At 43.4% G+C, this 20,794-nt stretch overlaps 1 protein-coding gene across 1 annotated transcript in view; it reads left to right on the top strand.

Annotated features, from left to right (window-relative positions):
- efnb1 (ephrin-B1) overlaps window positions 1-20,794 on the top strand; it is a 56,959-nt gene that overhangs the window by 21,493 nt on the left and 14,672 nt on the right. The window contains exon 2 of the mRNA XM_039766366.1: window positions 13,095-13,372. Within this exon, the coding sequence (XP_039622300.1) occupies window positions 13,095-13,372 (278 nt within the window). The remainder of the gene's footprint in view (window positions 1-13,094; window positions 13,373-20,794) is intronic.

Genomic DNA, 20,794 nt, shown 5'->3' with positions numbered 1-20,794 from the left:
AGTAATATGAGTGAAGGTGCAGGAGTGTGCCCAATGATTTGCTTGTATCCCAACTAGGGTTGGTTTCCCTTTGCGTCTTTGGGATTCTCCATCTGGCCTTTTGCACAATGCATTTAATACTCTAGACGTTCTTGTATTGCTACAGCCCTCGAAATCATTGGCTTTGAGTGTCCTTGTCTTGAAATATTTTTTTTATAGCTTGTCTCAAGTCTCGGTTCACAATCAACAGACCTCCACATGGCGCGAACAGGAGGTGCGTTTATTATTTATTGAGCAACTAGTGGTTTAAAGGCTGGTCGAGGCGCCTCAGTGTTGGTGTCGGCCATATGTACGTTTCTTTCTTTTTTTTTTTTGTGCTTGTCTGCTGTTGTATACTGGGGTGATTTGTACTGTTCTTACTTTGAACAGCACTATATGACGTGAAGATGGAGTGATAGTCCGGGCCTTTCTCCTGTCTGATAGGTTGGGTGGCCTCTGACTTGATTTTGAAAGGGGAGCCAAAATAAAAAAAAGTATTTCAGCCAAAAGTACAATGCACTTTACTCTTCACTGAATTGTTTGTCATGCTGTGATTTCAAGCCTAATAAAGCTGAATTAAAAGAAAATGGCATTTCACATCTGTCTTAGTGCAGCACCACTGTAAGAAACTATATACTTGGTAGAATTATTATTATTTTTTTTAATAAGTTTTTGTGTGTTTGTGCTTGAATATGTATGTCTGTGTGGTTTACTTATTTGGCTGATGCATTTATCTAAGGTGACTTACAATATTTGAGAGGTGACATTTCTTTTGTTTTTCCAGTTGGAGCAGAGGCAGGTGACGTGACTTGCTCAGGGTCACATGGTGTCAGTAGTGGGATTTCAAGCTTCACCCTCAGGGTTTAAAGTCCAAAGCCTTAACCACTACACCAAACTGCCTGCCTAAAGCATCACGGATGGGGACTCGAACCCATGCTCACACACATGTTAATGTTCAGAGGTTTGGACTCATTCAGAAATGTTCATGTTTGCGATAGAAGTTGATACTTTTTTTATCAAATTACCATTAAATCCATTTTAAAATATAGCCAACCAATATAACAAATAGTTATTAGTGCTTGAAACAACTCATTTCTAGCTTCTTATTCACATACTACAAATGCACGCAGTCCTTACTTACTTCAGCGTCCTAATGGTGAGCTATCTCAGCTCCTGAGAAACTGATAATCCGAGAGGCCTTTGTTATTGCATTAGCAAGCCTGTTATTCTGATCACTTGGCTCGCAAGGTACTGGCGTTCCTCAAGTTCTTAAGAAACGCCGCGGTCTGTTGTTGCTTTGCAAAATGAAGACTATTCCACACAGCAACATGCTGAGAAACTGAAGATTTCCAACAAAGGTGTCCACTACTGTTTTGAGAAATGGAACCAGGATAGAAAATAAAACACACTTGTACTCTCTGGCTTTTAACCCAGTATGATATGTTGGCTATCTGTATACTTTTTATTAAGAATCTCTTCAGCTCTTATGTGTTTATGTGTTTCTGTTTCATTTACCCTTCGGTTTTGTGTGTCTGATATGTTGGGGTTTTCTTTTTTTTTTATTTATTGTACAGCACTTTGGTCAGCCTTGATGTTGCTTTTAAAGTGCTTTATAAAAATTAAATGAATAAATAGAAAAAGAAAGGGAAGGCAGAGGTGGGCAGCTGCATAAGAGAATAAGGATATCGGAGTGTGTAGTTTGTGAAACAAACACCTTATAGGTCCTCAGTTGGCATCTTCCTTAAATACACGCAAACTGCCAGTTAAAGTGGGCAAAAGAACGCAGGCAACGAACAGAGGATTTCTGGATGGTCCTAAACTTTTCACCATTTAAATTTTTTATTTGCCAGAATCTCGGTCTCTAACCCCACCATCGCACAGTTGTCTTTTCACTGTTGCAAATAACAGAATTGGCACCTTGATTAAAAAAAAAAAAAAGTATTAAAAAAGTGCACACTTTTGATTGATTCTAAACTTTTAAATGCTAGCGTGTGTGTATATCACATAAATATGTATACATACACTGCTCTATTTAACGGATGATATTTGCTATTAAAAACACAAAGTAACTGAAACTTTACTGGCTGCTTTAATCTTTTCAATGGGAGCCTGAAAGGTAGCTAGTCAGCCCCCAGTTCCATGCGTGTTCTGTATAAAATGTCACGATGGGATGCGATGAATACAAAGAAATGGTCAATAGCCTAAAGGGTTGGGGCACAAAGGTTTCATATCCGGAATGAATGTATAAAAACCCTTATTGTTTTTTGTTTAAAGAATACACCAGCCAAAAACGAAATAAGTAATGTACCCAAAAATTGTTATTTGTAGTAATGGCTGAGAAAAAAATGTCATTCTCCTGTTTTCGTGTAGAACATGACAGAGAGCAACGCGCATGATGTATGCCAATTTTTCCAAAAGTAACTGTTAATAATCTTTTAACAAAAAAATGCACAGATTTTGAATGTTTTAGGCATACGACTGGATTAAGGATATTTGTGGATTATGTGACATGAATAATGCGGGATTTATTTTTCTTTTCCTTTCTTGCATTAATGGTTTTCACATTGTTTTCCATTGTATGGCATTGCTCACTATTGGCTTCTATTATATCATAAACTTTTTTTTATGTCTGTTCACGAGATCAAAAATTTTGCTCTGCCATCACTATAAACTACAAGGGGTTAGTTAGCATATAAAAAATAAACTTTAGGTGGAGTATTCCTTTAACCTCTAAGAATGACTTCTGAAACGAAGGGCGTCTGATAGTAAAAGCGAGTGCACTTTCAAAAGACAAGGTCCGAGGTGAGGCGGTTCTACTCGGTGATTGTGGTGCTGGTGATGTGTGGCATTTAGATTGGCACATGCAAGTACAAATTTCACTGTGTTCTGTTCATGTGACATTAACAGTCCTATTAACTTTCAATTGGATTCAGTTTATTTGTGTATAGCGCTTTTCAGTGAATATAGCAGAAGAGGTAAAATGCAAAATTAGTGACCTTATGTGCCCACATACAATACAAATGACCTAACACAGTCACGCCCTCAGTGCATATCTCAAAAAATAAAAAGCAACAAATATTTGTATATATTTTTAACTTTCCTACCTCTGTAATGAGGTGATGTCCATGATGAAGAGAAACAAGGAGACTTATGATAGGACGTCCTAAAATAGTAGTAACTGCATGGCGCTCCAACTCTGTGGCAGCATTGTCATCTGGCGGCTTGTCAGTGTAAGATTAATAAGTTGGGCTGGCCACACGTCTTTGAGCACTGGAATTAATGTCAGACAGAGGACACCTTGATTGCCATATCAATTAAGTCCTACCCAACACTGTCTGTTCCTGCTTTTCCTGCAGGATCATTAGGAGGCCATGCTGCCTAACTTGGCAGGATCAGGTATAAGTGCCAACGCTGAGCACACTTGAGGAGTCGGCTAGTAGTTTGTTGGGTGACCGAGGCCTGAGGCAGCCATGATCCCCAATTCTATAGTTTACTCTTAGTTATTAAGTGGACTGTCTTCTCCAAAGTAACTTACAGATGTAACAAAGGACAAAGACAAATTCCAAGGACCAAACCAAGTGCTACTGACTTTATTTGTTACTCATAAACACAAGGTGTGCTCTAAATGAATATGGATGACCTGATGGCGAGTGTGCAGAGAACATGCCGGACTGGAATGGCAAGCTGCAATACGCACGTGATCTCTGCCTGACAACTGAGGGCTCCTCCTCGCTAGAATCTTCTCAAGTTGCTGTTCCGACTCCCGCCCCACCCCAGATTATGATTTCTGTTCAGAACCGTGTTGATGCAGGCTGGTGCCCTTCGCCTTTGTGCTGTTAAATTGGGCTTCCGGACCCCTTAATGTACGATGGCAATTTCACCTCTTTGTTTCCTGGTGAAATTTGCACACTGGGTCACCTGAATTCTGCCTACTGGATCCATAGCCTTTATCTGGCTTGGAAGCAAATGCAGACACAGGCTTCCAAGGACTAGCCAGAGGTGGCCAGGTGGGCAGAAGGACCAGAGGTTAAAGGGAAGCCTCCTCTGAGGTTAAGAGGGGAGGAAAAGGAAAAAAGAAAGAAAGAAAGGAAAAAAACCCGAAACGTATGACATCCAGAGCAGAGTGTTTTGTTGTGTCAGGAGAAAAGCCGGCCGTCTCCATGGCAACCTGTTTATGCCTCACTGGTGCATCTTGTAAATCCAATTGGAGGGAGAATGAGGCCTTGTCTTCACAGAGGCCTGAATGGGCCTGCGAGTAAAAAACCCGGCTTAAAGTGTGTCGGAGTCCCAAATAAATGAAGAGCAGGGAACAAAAGAGGCCTGGTTTGGCCTTATCTCTGGGAGTTTATTAATGGGGCCCCCTTAACCCCTGCCAATTGAGGTGGGCTGGCTTGCCGCTGTCGACAAGCGCGTCCCCCGGATTGCCGTAGGCCGGGCCTAGCACCTGGCACATTTAACATAATTTAATTAAAAGACTTTTTCCTCTCAGTGGGAAAGTTTTCCGCATTAGCATTTTATCACATTATATCTTCACACTTACACAAATATTTTTTTTTTTTCTCCCCGAGCCAGCAGGAGTGTCTTGGAGGGAAGCCGAACTGCTTGCATTCCCTCACCTGAATTCGACTTGCTTCTGATAATGCCTGGTGACAAGCGGGCCAGTGTGTCAGCATGACAAATGTTGGGAGACAAGCGCTTCTGACCTGTCGGGTGTTGTTGGGATTCTACTCCAAAAAAGGAGAAGTGGAGCCTGACATATGCAAGAGAGAGACAGAGAGAGACCCCCAAAAAAATACCTTACCCTTGCATCGCTCTCCTCTCAAACAGTCTTGTTGGCAGCCTTGCCGGAGTGTCCAGGCTCAGTGGAAGCAAGTCACCAGTGTCCATTTATTGTTTAAACCCACTTTTTGCTGGTCAAACTGGTGGGGAGCCAGAACAACAACAGGTGTGAGTCGGGGACATGACAATTTATTGCAAGATATGCTTGTGCACGAAATCACGGTGAACTCCATGACAGTCAGCTGTAGGAGGAAACCTGTGTCAGAGTGGAGAAAAGGGGCAAACACCGCAGAGCAGATTGGAGCAGGGGTCCGAGTAATGCAAAGGATGATGTGAAATTGATAATATCCATGACAAACATTTTTATGTAGTGCCTTTTACAGTGCAGTACATCATGCCCCAAGGGAGACAGTAAAAGGAAAGGATAGTTAAAAAAAAAAAGTAATCCATAATTACTTATAGGATTATGTAATGTAATATACAACAATATATTTAATTTTATATTATTATAATATATGATGGGAGTATGGTGGTGCAGAGTTTGGGTGTTGCAGTGGTCCATGCAATGCAAAACTGCTGTGGAACCCTCTGTCCCTTAAATTACAAATTTGTGAGTGATATGAAATTTATATTATCCAAGAAATATTATGTTATGTTATGTAGCGCATTTTACAGTGCAGTATAACACATGCATAAGGGAAAGTCATATGAGACAATGAAAGGAATAATAATAATAAAAAAAAAAAGTACTTCTAGTTGGGCTTCCCATGTCCAGTCCTGAGGTCCCACTGTGGCTGCGGGCTTAGTGGTTCAGATTGACTTCTAAATGATCTCATTATTTAAATAGGAATGAAAGCCTGAAGCCACTGTGGTACCCCAGGACTGAACCTATAGGATTATAATATGTAATGTTATGTAATATTACGCTATATGACGCATGTTCTATTATTGTAGTAGCTGATGTTGGAGAATGGTGGTTCAGAATATAGCATTGCTCCCTCATAGCTCCAGCACAGTGCTTTCAAATCTCAGTGTGCTCGATGTCTGAGTGGAGTTTGCATGTTATCCTCGTGTATGTGTGAAGTTTTCCTCCCACATCCCAGATACACATGAGTGAGCATTGGCATGTGCCCTGAGATGGAGCAGCACCCTGTTCAGGGTGGGTTTCTGCTCTGCACCTGATGTTACCAAAATATGCTGCAATTCAGCATGGGGTAAGATGGGTAAAGAATTTTTAAAGTAATACAAGAGATTTTGGACTTGTGACCAGGAGCATTTGAGTTCAAGTTTGGCAGCTCACCTGCTTTTCACTCAGTGATGTAATTTGCTCATGATAAAGGCACAACCTAGATGTATTTATATCCATCCATTTTCTGAAAGTGCTTTGTTTATTATAGGTGGTTAGGCCACTACAGCATGTGATGGCAGGCAGGGTAAAATGCCAGTCCATAACAAGATATCTTCACACAGACTCAGTCAAACTGGGCCGGTTAAACTCACACCAAGATGTTGGAGAAAACTCTCAGATAGGCCATATAAACTCCAGACTGGACTGTCATCCCTGGAGCTCAGATCATTGCATCCCCATGCTGCTTATTCTGTATGTGTAATGTGTGTAATCCTCATCAGTCGTTCTCCATCAGAGGGTAGACCGTCTTTGCTCTCCATCTTAATCGGTTTTCAGCTAGCCTCTTTATTTCTCCATAGCTTCTTTCCCTGATTTCAGCTAGACAGGGTCTTCTTGGTCTTCCTTTTCTTTTCTTTTTTTTATTGTCCATGGTTGCATCTGTGATGTTCAAGGCCAGTCTTCCCTTCATCAGATGCCCAGTATACTTCACCTTTCTTTGTTTTAAATCGATTTACATATATGTCTTTGTTTTCACCCTCAGTAACACCTCTTTCATTACTTGCTTTGTTTTTCCAACTTATTTGTAGAATTCTTCTGTAGCACCGTTTGCCTGAAAGTGTCTTATTTTCCTTTTCCGATCTATACCCAGAGCCTATATTTCATACCCAAAGCCCAAAATTCAGAAAATGTAACTCTTCATAGCATTTTTTTTTTTAAATTGAGAGTTAAATCTCCTTTCATTAATAGTTTCTGTTTCTAAAAAACAGCGTTGGCCATTCCTTGCCCGTGTTCTTGCTACTTTTGTACATTTTCCAGTTTCTATTATCCAAATTCCCAAGTGTTTGTACTTTTTAACCTACTCCTGTTTCACTCCATTAGACACTGTCTCACTTGTTTTTCCTGCATATTTAGCAGTTGCCATTACTTGGTCTTTTTTATGGTTAATTTCATCCCATATTCCATTCCTTCATCAATTATATTGGCATTTTATTTCTGTTGATTTAATTCACTCTCTACAATCAGTGGTGAATCATCTGCATATCTTACATTTTTTAGGATGTGCCCCCCAAAAATTAATCCTTCATCCTCCTCCAGTGCAGATGTTTAGAAACGTCTGCTGTGCTGAACAGTACAGTTGATAAAATAATTTGTGTAATGAAGGCTCGAATGTGGTACAAAGGTGTCCAAGTGTAGATCCCAAGAAAGCCTCCTTCAGACCTCCCTGAGAGGTCAGATCATTGCTCTTGTTACACACCATTTTTTAAGTCCATATTGGGGCTTGTGAGTGGCTGAGCTGGAGCTCCATTTTAGCATTGTATGTATGTGTGTATGTATGTATGTATGTGTGTGTATCCATCCGTGATCCAACCCGCTATATCCTAACACAGGGTCACAATCTCAGCCAACACAGGGCACAAGACAGGAAACAGACCCCGGGAAGGGTACCAGCCCACTGCAGGGCACACACACACACACACACGCACACACACACACCAAGCACACATTAGGGACAATTTAGAATCACCAATGCACCCAACCTGCATGTCTTTGGACTGTGGGAGGAAACCGGAGTACCTGGAGGAACCCCACACAGACTAGGGGAGAACATGCAAACTCCACGCAGGGAACACCTGCTACCACTGCGCCACCCGTGTATGTGTGTGTATGTACGTATGTATGTATGTATGTATGTGTATATATATATATATATAAATATATAATATAGTACAGGCCAAAAGTTTAGACACACCTCCTCATTCCTTAACCATAAAAATGGTTTTATTTCAGGTGACTACCTGTTGAAGCTCATCGAGAGAATGCCAAGAGTGTGCAAAGCAGTAATCAGAGCAAAGGGTGGCTGTTTTGAAGAAACTAGAATAGAAAACATGTTTTCAGTTATTTCACCTTTTTTTGTTAAGTACATAACTCCACATGTGTTCATTCATAGTTTTGATGCCTTCAGTGAGAATCTACCAATGTAAATGGTCATGAAAATAAAGAAAACACATTGAATGAGGAGGTGTGTCCAAACTTTTGGCCTGTACTGTATGGATATGTGTGTATGTATGTATGTGTGTGTGTGTGTGTATATATATATATATATATATATATATATATATATATATATATATATATATATATACATACACACACACACACACACACACTGGGTGAGTCAAAATTATGTTAACACTTAGTGGTACTGCTATGTATTTACTGCTGTAAATCATCTTGCACATATAAAGTATATTTTGTGAAGAAATTGTTTCTGCCATTCAAATGTTACCATAATTTTGATTCACCCTGTATATATAAACACGTATATGTATGTGTAAATAAGTGTGTGTATATATAATTTTTTTTTTAATGTCCCCCGTATATGCTGCTGCTTTCCCTTGTTGAGATTTGGACTGGTTTGGTTTATTTTTGCCCTTTTATTTTTGTCTCTTTTTCTCTCTCTGTCTTTCTCTTTTTTCATGTCCACCTGACCATGGCCGATATGTTTTGTCTCCATTTCAATGCCGAGGTTTCTCCATGAAGTGGTGTCTCAGAAAGCACAGATTAGTTGGTAAAAGTTTGAAGTGCTCTGCATTGAGGGTGGGGGGTGGAGGATTTGGGGTTAGATGGCAAGGCGGGGGGGTGCAGATTTGTTGAGGGGTGGGGGGTGCAATAATCGCATTTATCTGCATGAATGAAAATTGCCATTGAAAGACATGAAAGGATTTTGGCTCGATGGTCCCTAAATGAGGGGGTCCTGTCTCCGAGCTCCGTGGAGGGATATGTTAATGCCACTGATTAATATTCATTTCTTTCCAAAACAAGCATAATGCCCTGCTGTTTTAGCCGATGTCTTTCCTGTTTTTAATGAAACTGCAGGCCGAGGCGGTCACACCCCTCCTATTAGCTTTTGGGTTAGATGAGATGAACAAATTAAACTGCCCAGGCAAAAATTTGTCACTAGGGTGAAGGGAACACTGAGGTGGGGGTTGGTGAGTTGGCCTGTCAAGGCTGCCAGTGGCCCACGTTGTGCCATGGGGTACAGGCAGCTCAAAATGGATTTGGAATTGGATGTTGAAGAAGGTGCTATGGTAGACACTGGTTGATTTGAAGTGGGCATTGTGGCCTAGCAGATAAGGCATTGGACTGTAAAGCTCAAGGCTTTGTATTCAGTCCTACAGTATGGGTGCTATGAACCCTGCGATGTTGCTTAGTAAGTTGTTTTGAGTGTTAATATAGTAATGTGCAAGAGGAGGAGGAGGAGGATGAGGAGGAGGAGGTAGTAAAGTTCACACCTCATCTCCATTGCACCCTGAGATCACAAATTGGTGTGGCATGTCAATGTGACATAGCGGGACAACCTGCTTGCTCACGCACAGGGGACCAGAGCGTAATCTTGACAGCATTGGATGCAATGAGCAACAAAACCTGAATGGGGGCATCCAGATCTCTGCACACATCGGCATGGGACCAGTTTAGAGCCACTAATTAACTTGCCATACTCAAGTTTTATAGGAAAGTTATTATACTTGCTAGTCATGGTGCTGCTGGAGAGTGGCAACATGCTGCCTGATGTTCAACACCCTCGAGTAAGGCTACATCCATAGTGTTTTTTAATGAAAACTATCTTTGCCAATCACCATCATTTTCTCATCAATTCTTAAAGTGTTTTCATCCTTACTTAAATGACCAAAAACACATATGACGTAATCGTCTGTTTACACTGGGCATGCGTGCAGCATAGATGTCTTGAACCAGGCACACACTGTACGATTTTTGGCACGATTTTAAGCCCAATTTGCAGTTGCCGACTGATTTTTCTGAATCTCCTCGAATTTCGGCTTCATCAGCCATCTTTTCAAATGCATGAGCAGGGTTGCAGTGCCCAATTGCTTCTCACGATTGGGCTATCGCACCATCGGGAAGAATTTCTGTCCATGTCACGTTCATGTCAGAAATTTCAGTCGTCCGTCTTGCAGTGTGAGCTGCATCACAATCTGATTTTTCTGATGTCGCTATCAAATTCACTGTGCAGCGAATACAGGGAGTGTTGTACAAATTTAGTCATCGCGGCATGTCAGTCGGACCAAATATGTTTGAGCTCATGTACAGCAGGCGCCTCTGTTGTGCAGTGTGAGTAGTCACCTGACCACCATTTCTAAAAATCTCCCAAAATGCAATAATTTAGTTGCGTACAGGTAAGTAACACAACAAAAAAACAGATCTTCTCTGCCCGCGATGTTGGAATAAGTTTTTTCTTCCGTGAAGGGTGAGCAGTCAGGGAATGAGCCATGTAATGAGGAAGAACCGAGCAGAGCAGGGCTTTCAAAAGTATTTGGTTTTGATGGTTGAAAACGGTGGAGTATTGTGTACAAAACGTGAAAACTGAGACAGAGGTCCCTGTTATTAAAATGAAAATGTACTAGTGTGGACAGGGCCTAAGACTTTCACTGTAGCCTATACACATGATAATAACGACCTTCTCTATAAACAGCTAAAAAAAAACTACTAACAACAAGAAGGAACTCCACATGGTAAGTAAAAAACAGGTGGTGTAAGAAACAAAGAAACAGTATTAGTCGTCCAATATCTCACCTGCCTTTTGCCTTGTTGGAGTCCTGTGGAGCCAAAGCCAGCGCTGGATGAGACACGAGTCGGTTTCTTGGTAAAACCGATTAGAGTTAATTTTCTACTGTGTTGAGCGTAGTGCCGATGCCTTGCTGATCCAGCACGTGATGTTTTCATACTTTCCTCATGTCTGTACAGTATGTGGCATCCTTCCACATGTTACGTTCATTTTTGATTCAGAATTGTCACCAAACGAGTGGGCCTAGACCAAGCAGGATAATATCAGGATAGCCCCTTGACCGTGAATTGGGCTAAGTGGGTGGGAGAATGTTATGTTATGGTGTATCTAGCATCGTTTATGGAAATACTTGTCATCTCCCATGAGCCCTCATCTGATGTTTCTTTTGTGAAATATTCTTGCCTATGTTGACAATTTGAATTGATGGTTTATTTAGGTTTCAGTAGACGTTATTATCCAGAAGGGAAGTTTGTTTTATCTGTTTGCCTACCTAGTTATTTGTTTCTAATTGTTCCCAGAAGGTGCTGTTTTTTCATTGAGAGTCGAGTTTTCCCTTCAGCTCGCTCAGTCTCTTTCATTCTTCTTCCCAACCACCCCCACCTTTTCCTTCATTTTTTTCTTTCTCACAGTCCTCTTTTTCTCGTCTCCTTCTTTCTTTGCTGTCTCCTCCCTCCATCTCCTTCATTTCTTGCTTTTTGCCCGCCCCCCCACTAAGCAGGTAATTCAGACACTCAAGACAAATCGTGGCTTTAATCCTCTGAGCCCCTCTTCTCTTCTCCTCCTGACTGAAAGCCGCATTATTTTTTTGCTTTGAAAGGAAGCAGCTAATTGTCGGAGTGATTCCTCCGGCTCTGCGGCCCCCGAAACCCAATACTTTGACCGCTTTGCAAATAAAGCGGTGGTACTGGTTTTGACGGGAGCTTGCTGCCTGTAAAGAGTTTGACAACATGGCCACCGTATTTGTCCAACTCAAAAGAATTTGCTTTCAGGCCCCCCTCGGCTGCCTCCTCACCTTTCCCCTCAGGAACACCTTTTGGAACAATAAGGAACCTGAACACCGTCACTCGATAGCCCGGCTCCCACAACTTGGTGTTTAGGCTTTGCTAAGCAAACAGGTCCATGCAGCCAGACAGAGAGCGCTCTGTGTTCTGGAAAGCATCCTGTGGAGTGCTTGGGGGGGAGTGGGGAGTGGCCATGCCACAGTTTATCTTGGGTCTCTCACTCTCGTGAAGCGGCTCTGGATGGCGGCCTGCCGTTAGGACTCCCAAAAGATTTTATGCAGGCTCACCATCCTAAAAGTGTTACGTGAAAGCATCAATCTAGTCTGCCCATGGCCTTCAGTGAGAGCCTGCTTGTAGGTGAAGAAGCAGCACATCAAAGGGTTTTGCAGTACTGTTTTGTGGTCAGGGCTTAAAATTCACATTAGCTGCATTCAGATTACCGAGGGCCCTCAATCCTCACAGTTCTGGAGGGTGGCATGTACACTGGGGATGGGCCCTGCATTTGCTTGTTTGTGTCTTAAGAGTCCACCATCACAGGATTAGTTCTTGTGTGCAAAGTCCCAGGGTCAGGATGGGGGTGTGTGTGTACAGTATGTGCCCCATGTACACATGTGGGTGTGTACTGCATGTGAGGTAGTTGATCCCTGTTGTGGGCATATGTGTTCAATGGCATTCTATCATGTATGGATTGGGTGGTGATGAAAATGAATTTTCTTCAATCAAGTGTACACCCGACACCTTGTGGTTTAAACTTCGGGCCACCTTACAAGTGTAGTCATCAAAATTCTCATCAAGTCGGTATTTAATGGAGTGCCAGCATAAGGGCCCCCCTATTTTTTCAGGTTGCAGGCACCCTGGATGACTCTCTGAAGAAGTACTCAGCGCATTCGGTGGGCTAGCTGTGCCTAATTCTCTGGTGCTAAGGCTTAAGGGGTGGGGAAGTATTTTGCAGGAACGAGCTCTCAATTCCAAGGAACATCTGCTCTGGAGACGTCTGTCGGCCCTCGAGTTCTGCTCGATTTGCGGCTGCTGGGGAGCAGAGTTTGCGATTGGTGGTAGGCCCAGGCAAGGAGGGACTGAGCTGGCAATAGGGTTTGTGCAGTATGTGCCGAGTCAGGGAGAGCAGAAAATGAAAAGAGATCTGCCATCTGCTTGTCACATTGCCCATGCTTCCTGTGGGCCTAAAGCATTTCAGCTGGAAGTAAAGCAAGGGGCAGATTAAAGAAGATAATAATCATTTTCAGGCCGTCACCTCTTATTCCATCCATCATTCTGAACTTGTCTTATAGTGCAGGCATCAGCATGCCACTGAGTATGCCAGTCCACAGTTCTAATAATCTCTCCCTTTCTTTCTCTTTTTCAGTTTTCAGCCTGGCAGGGGCTTGGTGATCTACCCTCAGATTGGCGACAAGCTGGACATTATCTGCCCCAAGGGTGATGGGGGCCGACCCTATGAGTATTATAAACTGTACCTGGTGAGGAAGACACAGGTAGAGAGTTGCAGCACTGTCATGGACCCCAATGTTCTGGTGACATGCAACAAACCGGAGCAAGATATCAAGTTCACCATCAAGTTCCAGGAGTTCAGCCCCAACTACATGGGCCTGGAGTTCAAGAAGAACGTTGACTACTTCATCACCTGTAAGCATCTTGTCTGCTAACCTGGTAGTCCTCTAGTTGGAACGTTTACTAGCTAATGTGCCCACAGTGCCAGGCATGATAAAATCAGTAAAGGAAGGTGTGCCGTTGTACCTTGAGTGACTGAGGCTTGCGATTGCAATCTTATCTGAGTCCAGGTATATAAGACGGAGTTATAGGACTTAGTAAGGGAAAAACAAGAAAAGAGTTGGCCTTGATTATATATAGCACCGTTCAGTTGAGAACACAGAGAGCTCAAGTACAGCTCTTTAGGAATGTTACATTTGAACCACAGGCTGGTTAAGTGATTGAACCACAGTCAGATGGTGACTTGGTGGCAAGGACTGAATGAGGCTTATGGCTTCAAATGTGGGGCTGCACTGTTCCCCTCTGCCATGCTGTATATATGGCCTGCTCAGGGGACCCAGATTAACACAATCCAAGGTTAAATCACTTATTTAGGGCACTCGCCCATGCTGGTCTCACAGACACAACAGTAGGATCGATTAGGCAGGTGTAATGGCACTCTTGAGTTTTGTCTACCAGCATGTCTATAATCGATGGCTCCAAATAAGTACAGGGTAAAATTGGCCATGGGTGGAGAGGACGCATGTGGTGAGTCTGTTGGAAAGGTAAAGCAGTTTCAGGGAGGCTTTATACAGTTCAGAGTGTGGGCCCAATTTCACTGTGTGAATGAGCCTGCAATGAAACAAAAACACGGTGACGCTTGTCATGTGTTGTACCTGTGAGATCATATGCTATTTAAAAAAAAAAAAAAGAAAAAAAAAGTGTTGTAGTCTGGCATGTGCCAGGGAGCTTCATTAATACAATTCCCAGGCGGCGATTAGCAGAGCTGTGAGTCACTCGGCCTGTTCACCTTGATGTTCCTTGACTTGCTGGAGGGTAAGGAGCTGTGGGAACCCGTCAGCACTTGACACTTCTTGGCATGCCTCCTCTTGTCTTGATGGTGTAGTGGGTCTGGGAGATACCACGCTGGGCTATTTGTCTGTTGGGCGCTTTCGCTCAGTCTTGTGACAGCTGTTAAGTAGCAGATTGAACGGTCGGGTGATGCCAGGTGAAAAGCCTGGCATACTGTATATGTGGTGTGTTTGTGTATACGGTATATGCATGTATATGTAAGTTCAGTTATTGACCCTGCCTTGCTCCCAATGCTTCTTGGGAGACGCTCCAGCTTCCCCATAACTCTACTCCTTGTAAATGGATTTAGAAAAAGAATGGATGCATATTTGTATATATACATATATGTTTTTTTAGGGGTCACAGGCACCTATTGATCAGAAGTGTAGTCCTACCCCATTGAAGGCATGCTTATGTCACAGGCTTGGTCTCCAAATGAACACATTTTTGACAGGCTGCCAACCCAAGAAGACACAGTTGTTTCAGTTGGCCAGCATCAAACAGTGTGTATAGATGAAAGATGGCCATTCTCCATGCAAAACTTGCACAAGTGCTAACTTTAAAAATTCTGCAGCACAGTGCCCTAATCGCTGCTGAATGTCTGACAAGGTGCTGTTCTGCTGTCAGAAATAATCCAGCTCAAGCGGGAAGGAGTTGTAATCTGCTGGATTTCAGTGAGTGGAACCTCTCCACTGCGAGGTCCTTTGATCCTCTTACTGGCACAATCCTGGGTTGGCATATTAAAATTATGCCTCACTAATGGGCAGATCTATCAGCTTTTGAGGTAAATCTTTCAAACTTTAAGTCACCCTGAGAGGCACGTCCTTCAGGAGTTACGACATGTGGACTGCAGTTGCCCATGGATCTGTGACATGAGGGCTAGAGAGCTGCAGATCACTTCTGTGCTCGTTTCTGTCAAGCCCTACTGTGTGAACCTTTTTATTTTGGCACACACAGTGCAGATAGTGTCAGGTTTGTCTGTATTTTAGACTTGAAGGGGTTAAAGCTAGGTCAGGTCTGTGATGCCGCGAAGCAGCGTCTGACTGAGGGGGCCAACCTAATCTTCTCCAGCACCCTGAAGCCCCAAGATCCAAGGCAAACCACAAGTGTCAGCTTTTATTCTTCAAGAAGTGCTCGGCCTAAGAGGAACAAAGAAATAAACATAGTACCCGTCGGCAGCTCTGTAGCGGGCATACGGCTGCCTCTTAAGGAGGTGCCCCCTCCGCATCACTTCTTACTGTTGTTCTTGTTTCTGAAGTGGTCTGTGCGGCTGCTGTCTGACCGTTCTAATATGGCCCATCAGAATGCCTCTTTTTATTCGCAAATGAAAAGATTTGGCCTGAGGTTGCAGAGTTGTGGGCAGATGTTCAAATTTTGGTTGGGGAGGGTGAATGTAAAGGGTCACACAATAACGATGACATCTGACTCTAATTGCGAACATGTCATGCTGGCTTTGAAGCCTCAGCACTTGGACCTGCTCCTGGCCACAAAGAATTTCTAATTGGCACAAACGGGAGCCCCAGGAGGTCCGGGTGGCTTTGTAGCTCTTCCCCATGTGAGCCCTTCCTTGTGGTGGGGGGCATGTCCTCTGGTCTGTTTTGGCTACCAAGTAATGCAGTAAGTCGGAATAGGGGTCAGGTCAGTGTTTTAGATCCAACCTCTTCAGTACCTTGTTAAAAACGGCAGGGATTTTTGAAAGGGGAGAAGACACTCTTATGCAACGTTATGGATGCAATTCTCAAGGAGTTGAGCGGCTGTCACCTGGCAGTCAGGGTGACCTGAGGTAAATGCCAAGGGAGCTGGTAGACTGTGTCTTATTTACTTTTCCTGGCAGGTGTGGGAGCGTGTTACACTGGATATTGTGCAGATTCTGGGATGCTCTGTCATGATCTGACGTACACCCCTTCATTATGCTCTGTAAAATGAATTTGTCTGTAGGACTTTGTGTTGGGCAGATTCTGGATGTATTTATGATGCCAAATGAAATGCCCAGTTAACATTCGGAACAATGCTGGGACAGGATTCTGACAGGTGTACTGGTTGTCTAGTCAAGCTGTCAGTAAGCGTAAGGTAGAAACCGTTGTAGTTATCAGGGAGCAGTGGACATGTCATGGGGACAGGCTGGTCCATCTCTGCATTTACCCTACGAAAGTGCTTCTTTCTGCCATCGCCATGCTTGCATGATCCCAAAAAGAGGACGCTGCCATTGTAGCTGCTGTAGACATCATCATATTATGTGAGTCTCCCCTTCTTTGATGGGAACAAGAAAGCGGCCGGATAATTGGGGGCCTGTTTCAGATTGCAAAGGCCTCCTTATGATTCGCTTCAGCAGTCACTACCGTGCTTAATTACGACAGAATGCATTTGCAAAAGGTCACTGCATTGTTCTCCCATTTTCCTCGAAACTGATTACTTACCAGAAATGGGAAGAGGGCCCAACCTATGAATACTAACCTCCGGTATTCATCAATTGCGGGAATGACAGCCAAGTTCAAGGGGACAAGAAGCTAGGCGCCCAGAAATGAGGACAGCTAGCATGCCTCGGGACTAAGCGACACACAAAGCGTCCTGTTCTTCTAAGGGATGTGCCTGTTGGCCAAGAAACTTGTGGACAATACCGGAGCCGCCACACTCAATGCTAGAGGGGAAAAAGAAACAGCGGAGCAATATGCTTCAAGTGCCCTGGTGTCAGAGCACATGTCCGACACAGTCCACGATCTTCCCTGGAGCAGATTGTGTGCATGGCTCTGCTGATGTGGGGCGCGTGTGAGGGAAATCACAACTAGGGGGAAGATTTTAACAAATTCTAGTTTTGAAGGCTTCAGTTTTAATGTATAAGCACATAATGTGGCATGTAACTTACCTGAGAGTCCTGGACAGACAGGCTTGTGAATTCAATGGCGAACGGGTCTTTCTAGTACCTTTTGAAGTGAGTCACTAAGCGGGTGTACATCTTGGCATAGAAAATTACTTGGTAGTACTGAGAGAGAGAGAGAGAAAGAAAGAGAACTAAGGGGGGCATCAGCACAGGTCTCATGCCTTGCTTTCTCTAAAAAGTGTCTCAACATTTGTGGCTAGTTGAAGAAATGAATATTTTGCCAGTCTCGGAGGACTTAAGAGTATCCCTTTTGTAGGGGAGAGATAACAGCTTGCCAGCCAGAAGTGGGCATTGGGAGTCTTTCATGTTGCGAGTGTGTTGTTTGTTACTTCACAGACTAATGCCATTTCCTTTGTGACTGAGATGTCTGCTAGACGGCCACTGGAGATGCAGGTAGGGGTGGGTACCTGGAATCTGCTGCCATGGGCACGGTTCACATATATCCTTAGTCAGCAGTGCTTTAAGTGAGACGGTGGTGGTTCTGTGGTATTCATTTAAACTTAGCTGTTTTCAAAGACCTTCTCAACCCATCCTCACCCCACATAAACATGCTACTTGAATCCAGACCTTGATTTCAGATCACTTAGGTTAAGGTTACGTGGCTGGCACCTTCAGCTTACATCTCATAAGTGGTTTGTACCCAGGCCTCCCAAAGCTAACCAGTTAGCAAAGCAGCTGTCTCTTCTCTTGCTATTTTTTTTTTCCTTTTGGTTGCCTGATTCCCTTTTTGCCAATAAAAGCCAGCCTGCTGCTGTCTCCGGTTCAAACTGCAGAAAATCTAATTCCACCCCTCTTGGGCCCATCCATAAAAAGTGTTGGCAGCTATTGGATTTTCTCGTCGTCAGTCTGCCGCTGTCACTCTGGTGCAGGATGGATGGTGTCGCTTTAATATGCTTCCAGTTAAAGCCCCATTTCTTTCACTTCAGCATCCATCACGTTTACATAAATAAAACTCAAGTGTCCTGCTCTCGCCCGGTGGGGCAACTTAGGTTTTGCCTCCTGAAAATAAAGCAAGTCCATTAGGTCTCTGGTCTCCCTGCTGAGATCAAGGCTCTGCAGGGTTTTTAAGAGCAAATTTAAATGTAACGTCGCACCTCAGCTGGGGGACTCGTCCCGACTTTTAATCTGTGCCCTCCTTTGTGTTTATGTACACAGCCGTCTTTTCTGCGGCAGCTTTGAGACATCCAGTGCATGGCTCCTTCACAGAACGCAGCCGAGTGAAGAGCCAACTCGAAAGCTGAAGCTGCAGGGGCCCCCAAGAAAGAAAGCCTTTTCTTTTCGAGGATGAAGGGATTCAAAGAGACTTGTCTGCCTTGTACTTCGGGCTACATAAAGTGACCCCCATAGTGGGTTTCCAGGGCCGCCTTTCAGCATCTTTGTACCTAGCAAATAAGAACAGTGGCTGAAGTGGTGCCCTCATGCAGCTGTTCATTACAGTAACTCGTGGTGGCTTCTTTCTTACAGAGACATTTTATACTTTGAGGGGATTTTTGCACCCTTTTTGACTTGCACATAATTTCTGTGGTGACCTGTTAAAACTGCGCTGTTCCATTTACACACATTTACTTTATAGATCTTTATTGTATGTGTGCGATAGAAGAGGTACCTGTGTAGGTCTGTACAATATAAAGTCTGACGTGCTTGTTTTACACGTGATCATTACAGTGACATCTACTGCACCTGTAATATTGGAGGACATCAACCTGTAATAAGTACGGCTTTTTCAACTATGGGGCAATAGTTAATCATCTCTTAGTTTTTAACACGCATCCTTGCTAAAGTAAAGTACACTGCACTTAAAGAACTTGTCGACCACTACACAGGGTATTTCAGTGGTTATTCAGCATTTCTTTTATACAGCTCTTTTTAAGAAGGCAGGAGCATCCATCCGTCCATCTTCTAACCCGCTGAATCCGAATACAGGGTCACGGGGGGTCTGCTGGAGCCAATCCTAGCCAACACAGGGCACAAGGCAGGAACCAATCCTGGGCAGGGTGCCAACCCACCGCAGGACACACACAAACACACCCACACACCAAGGCCAATTTAGAATCGGCAATCCACCTAACCTGCATGTCTTTGGATTGTGGGAGGAAACCGGAGCGCCCAGAGGAAACCCACGCAGACACGGGAGAACATGCAAACTCCACGCAGGGAGGACCCGGGAAGCAAACCCGGGTCTCCTAACTGCGAGGCAGCAGCGCTACCACTGCGCCACCGTGCCGCCTAGGCAGGAGCATTCACATTACAAAGCGAGCAAAAGTAAACATTGGTAGTGGTCACCTGGGCTGATTTGTTCATTTTTACAGAGCGGGTGCTCTTTGAAGGCACTACAATAATGCGACGTGTCCTTCACAAACCCACTTAGGGCCACACACATGAGGAGAACGCTCCCGCTTCATTTGCACTGTACAACTAGGACTGGCATGGTATATCATTTTTTAAAGCCCACTTAATCCAGTCTAAATGTACCCCTCCTTTTTTTTTTTTGTCCTTTGCGCCCTACACCTCCATAACCTCTCACCTATGTGGGAGAAGGAAAAGCTTTAGATTCATCAAAAAATTTGATGTCTGTTTTCGACGGATCTCAACGTTTTAGGGTCCCCTGATATCAGAAACGTTGATATCTCAATGGTGGGTGTGCACGCGTGTGTTTGTCACAGTTTCTTCAGGACGGTCTACAACTGAAACGGGTGGATAGAAAAATACCAAATTTGAAACTTAAGCATGTTATGAGATGATAATATGATGATTAGCTTTTGAGCCAAATCGTGCAAGAGAATGAGGCCCTCTAGAGGAACCCTTAAATACCATAATTCTGCAATTAATTAGGAATTCTTCTAGTCAATTGCTATTGTAATGACCTCTTTTATGATCAGAAAGATCAGCATCGGAGCAGTAAATAATTACCAAAATATTATACAATAGTTTGGGTAACTTGGTTCTTAGGGAGCAAAGCCTACTGACGCTCACATCCAAATTTTTTTTTCTTTTCATATGGAAGCATGTTTTGGATGGGATACAATCCCATTGCCAGGCCCACTCATACTCACACAGAGCCATTATCCTTATTAGTCTCGTTACCTTGCTTATGTCAGTCATGTTTAAGACCACATTTATTGGAACAGAGCAGGGACATGTATCACACCATGTTATCAAAGCCACTTTGGTTACATTACATTATTATTTCAAAATCGTGTACTGTTCACATACAGTGCATCCAGAAAGTATTCACAGTGCATCACTTTTTTCCACATTTTGTTATGTTACAGCCTTATTCCAAAATGGATTAAATTCATTTTTTTCCCTCAGAATTCTACATGCACTGTATACTAGGAAACATGGGGATGTCTGGGCTTCAGAAGAAGGTGGTTGGATTTATCCATTGCTTGAAAGTAGAAATAAATGATTACCAGTACTCACGGTTTTGGGCTGCTGCTTTTTCTATTTCATATCAAAGTTGCATAGTCACTTGGGTAGAATCCCCGTTGATTTTAAGCGCCCCTTTATGTTTTAAGTGCAATACTAAAGCATTTGGGAGTTTGGCCAGTACTCCGGCGCTCAATTGAAATAAAGCCCACTTCAGGCTGTGGTTATATCTGTTGGTTTGGTGATTTCTTTGCTTTAAA

The sequence above is a fragment of the Polypterus senegalus genome, chromosome 10 (genome assembly GCF_016835505.1).
Source record: "Polypterus senegalus isolate Bchr_013 chromosome 10, ASM1683550v1, whole genome shotgun sequence".
Lineage (NCBI taxonomy): Eukaryota > Metazoa > Chordata > Cladistia > Polypteriformes > Polypteridae > Polypterus > Polypterus senegalus.
This window is presented reverse-complemented; position numbering and strand designations above follow the sequence as displayed.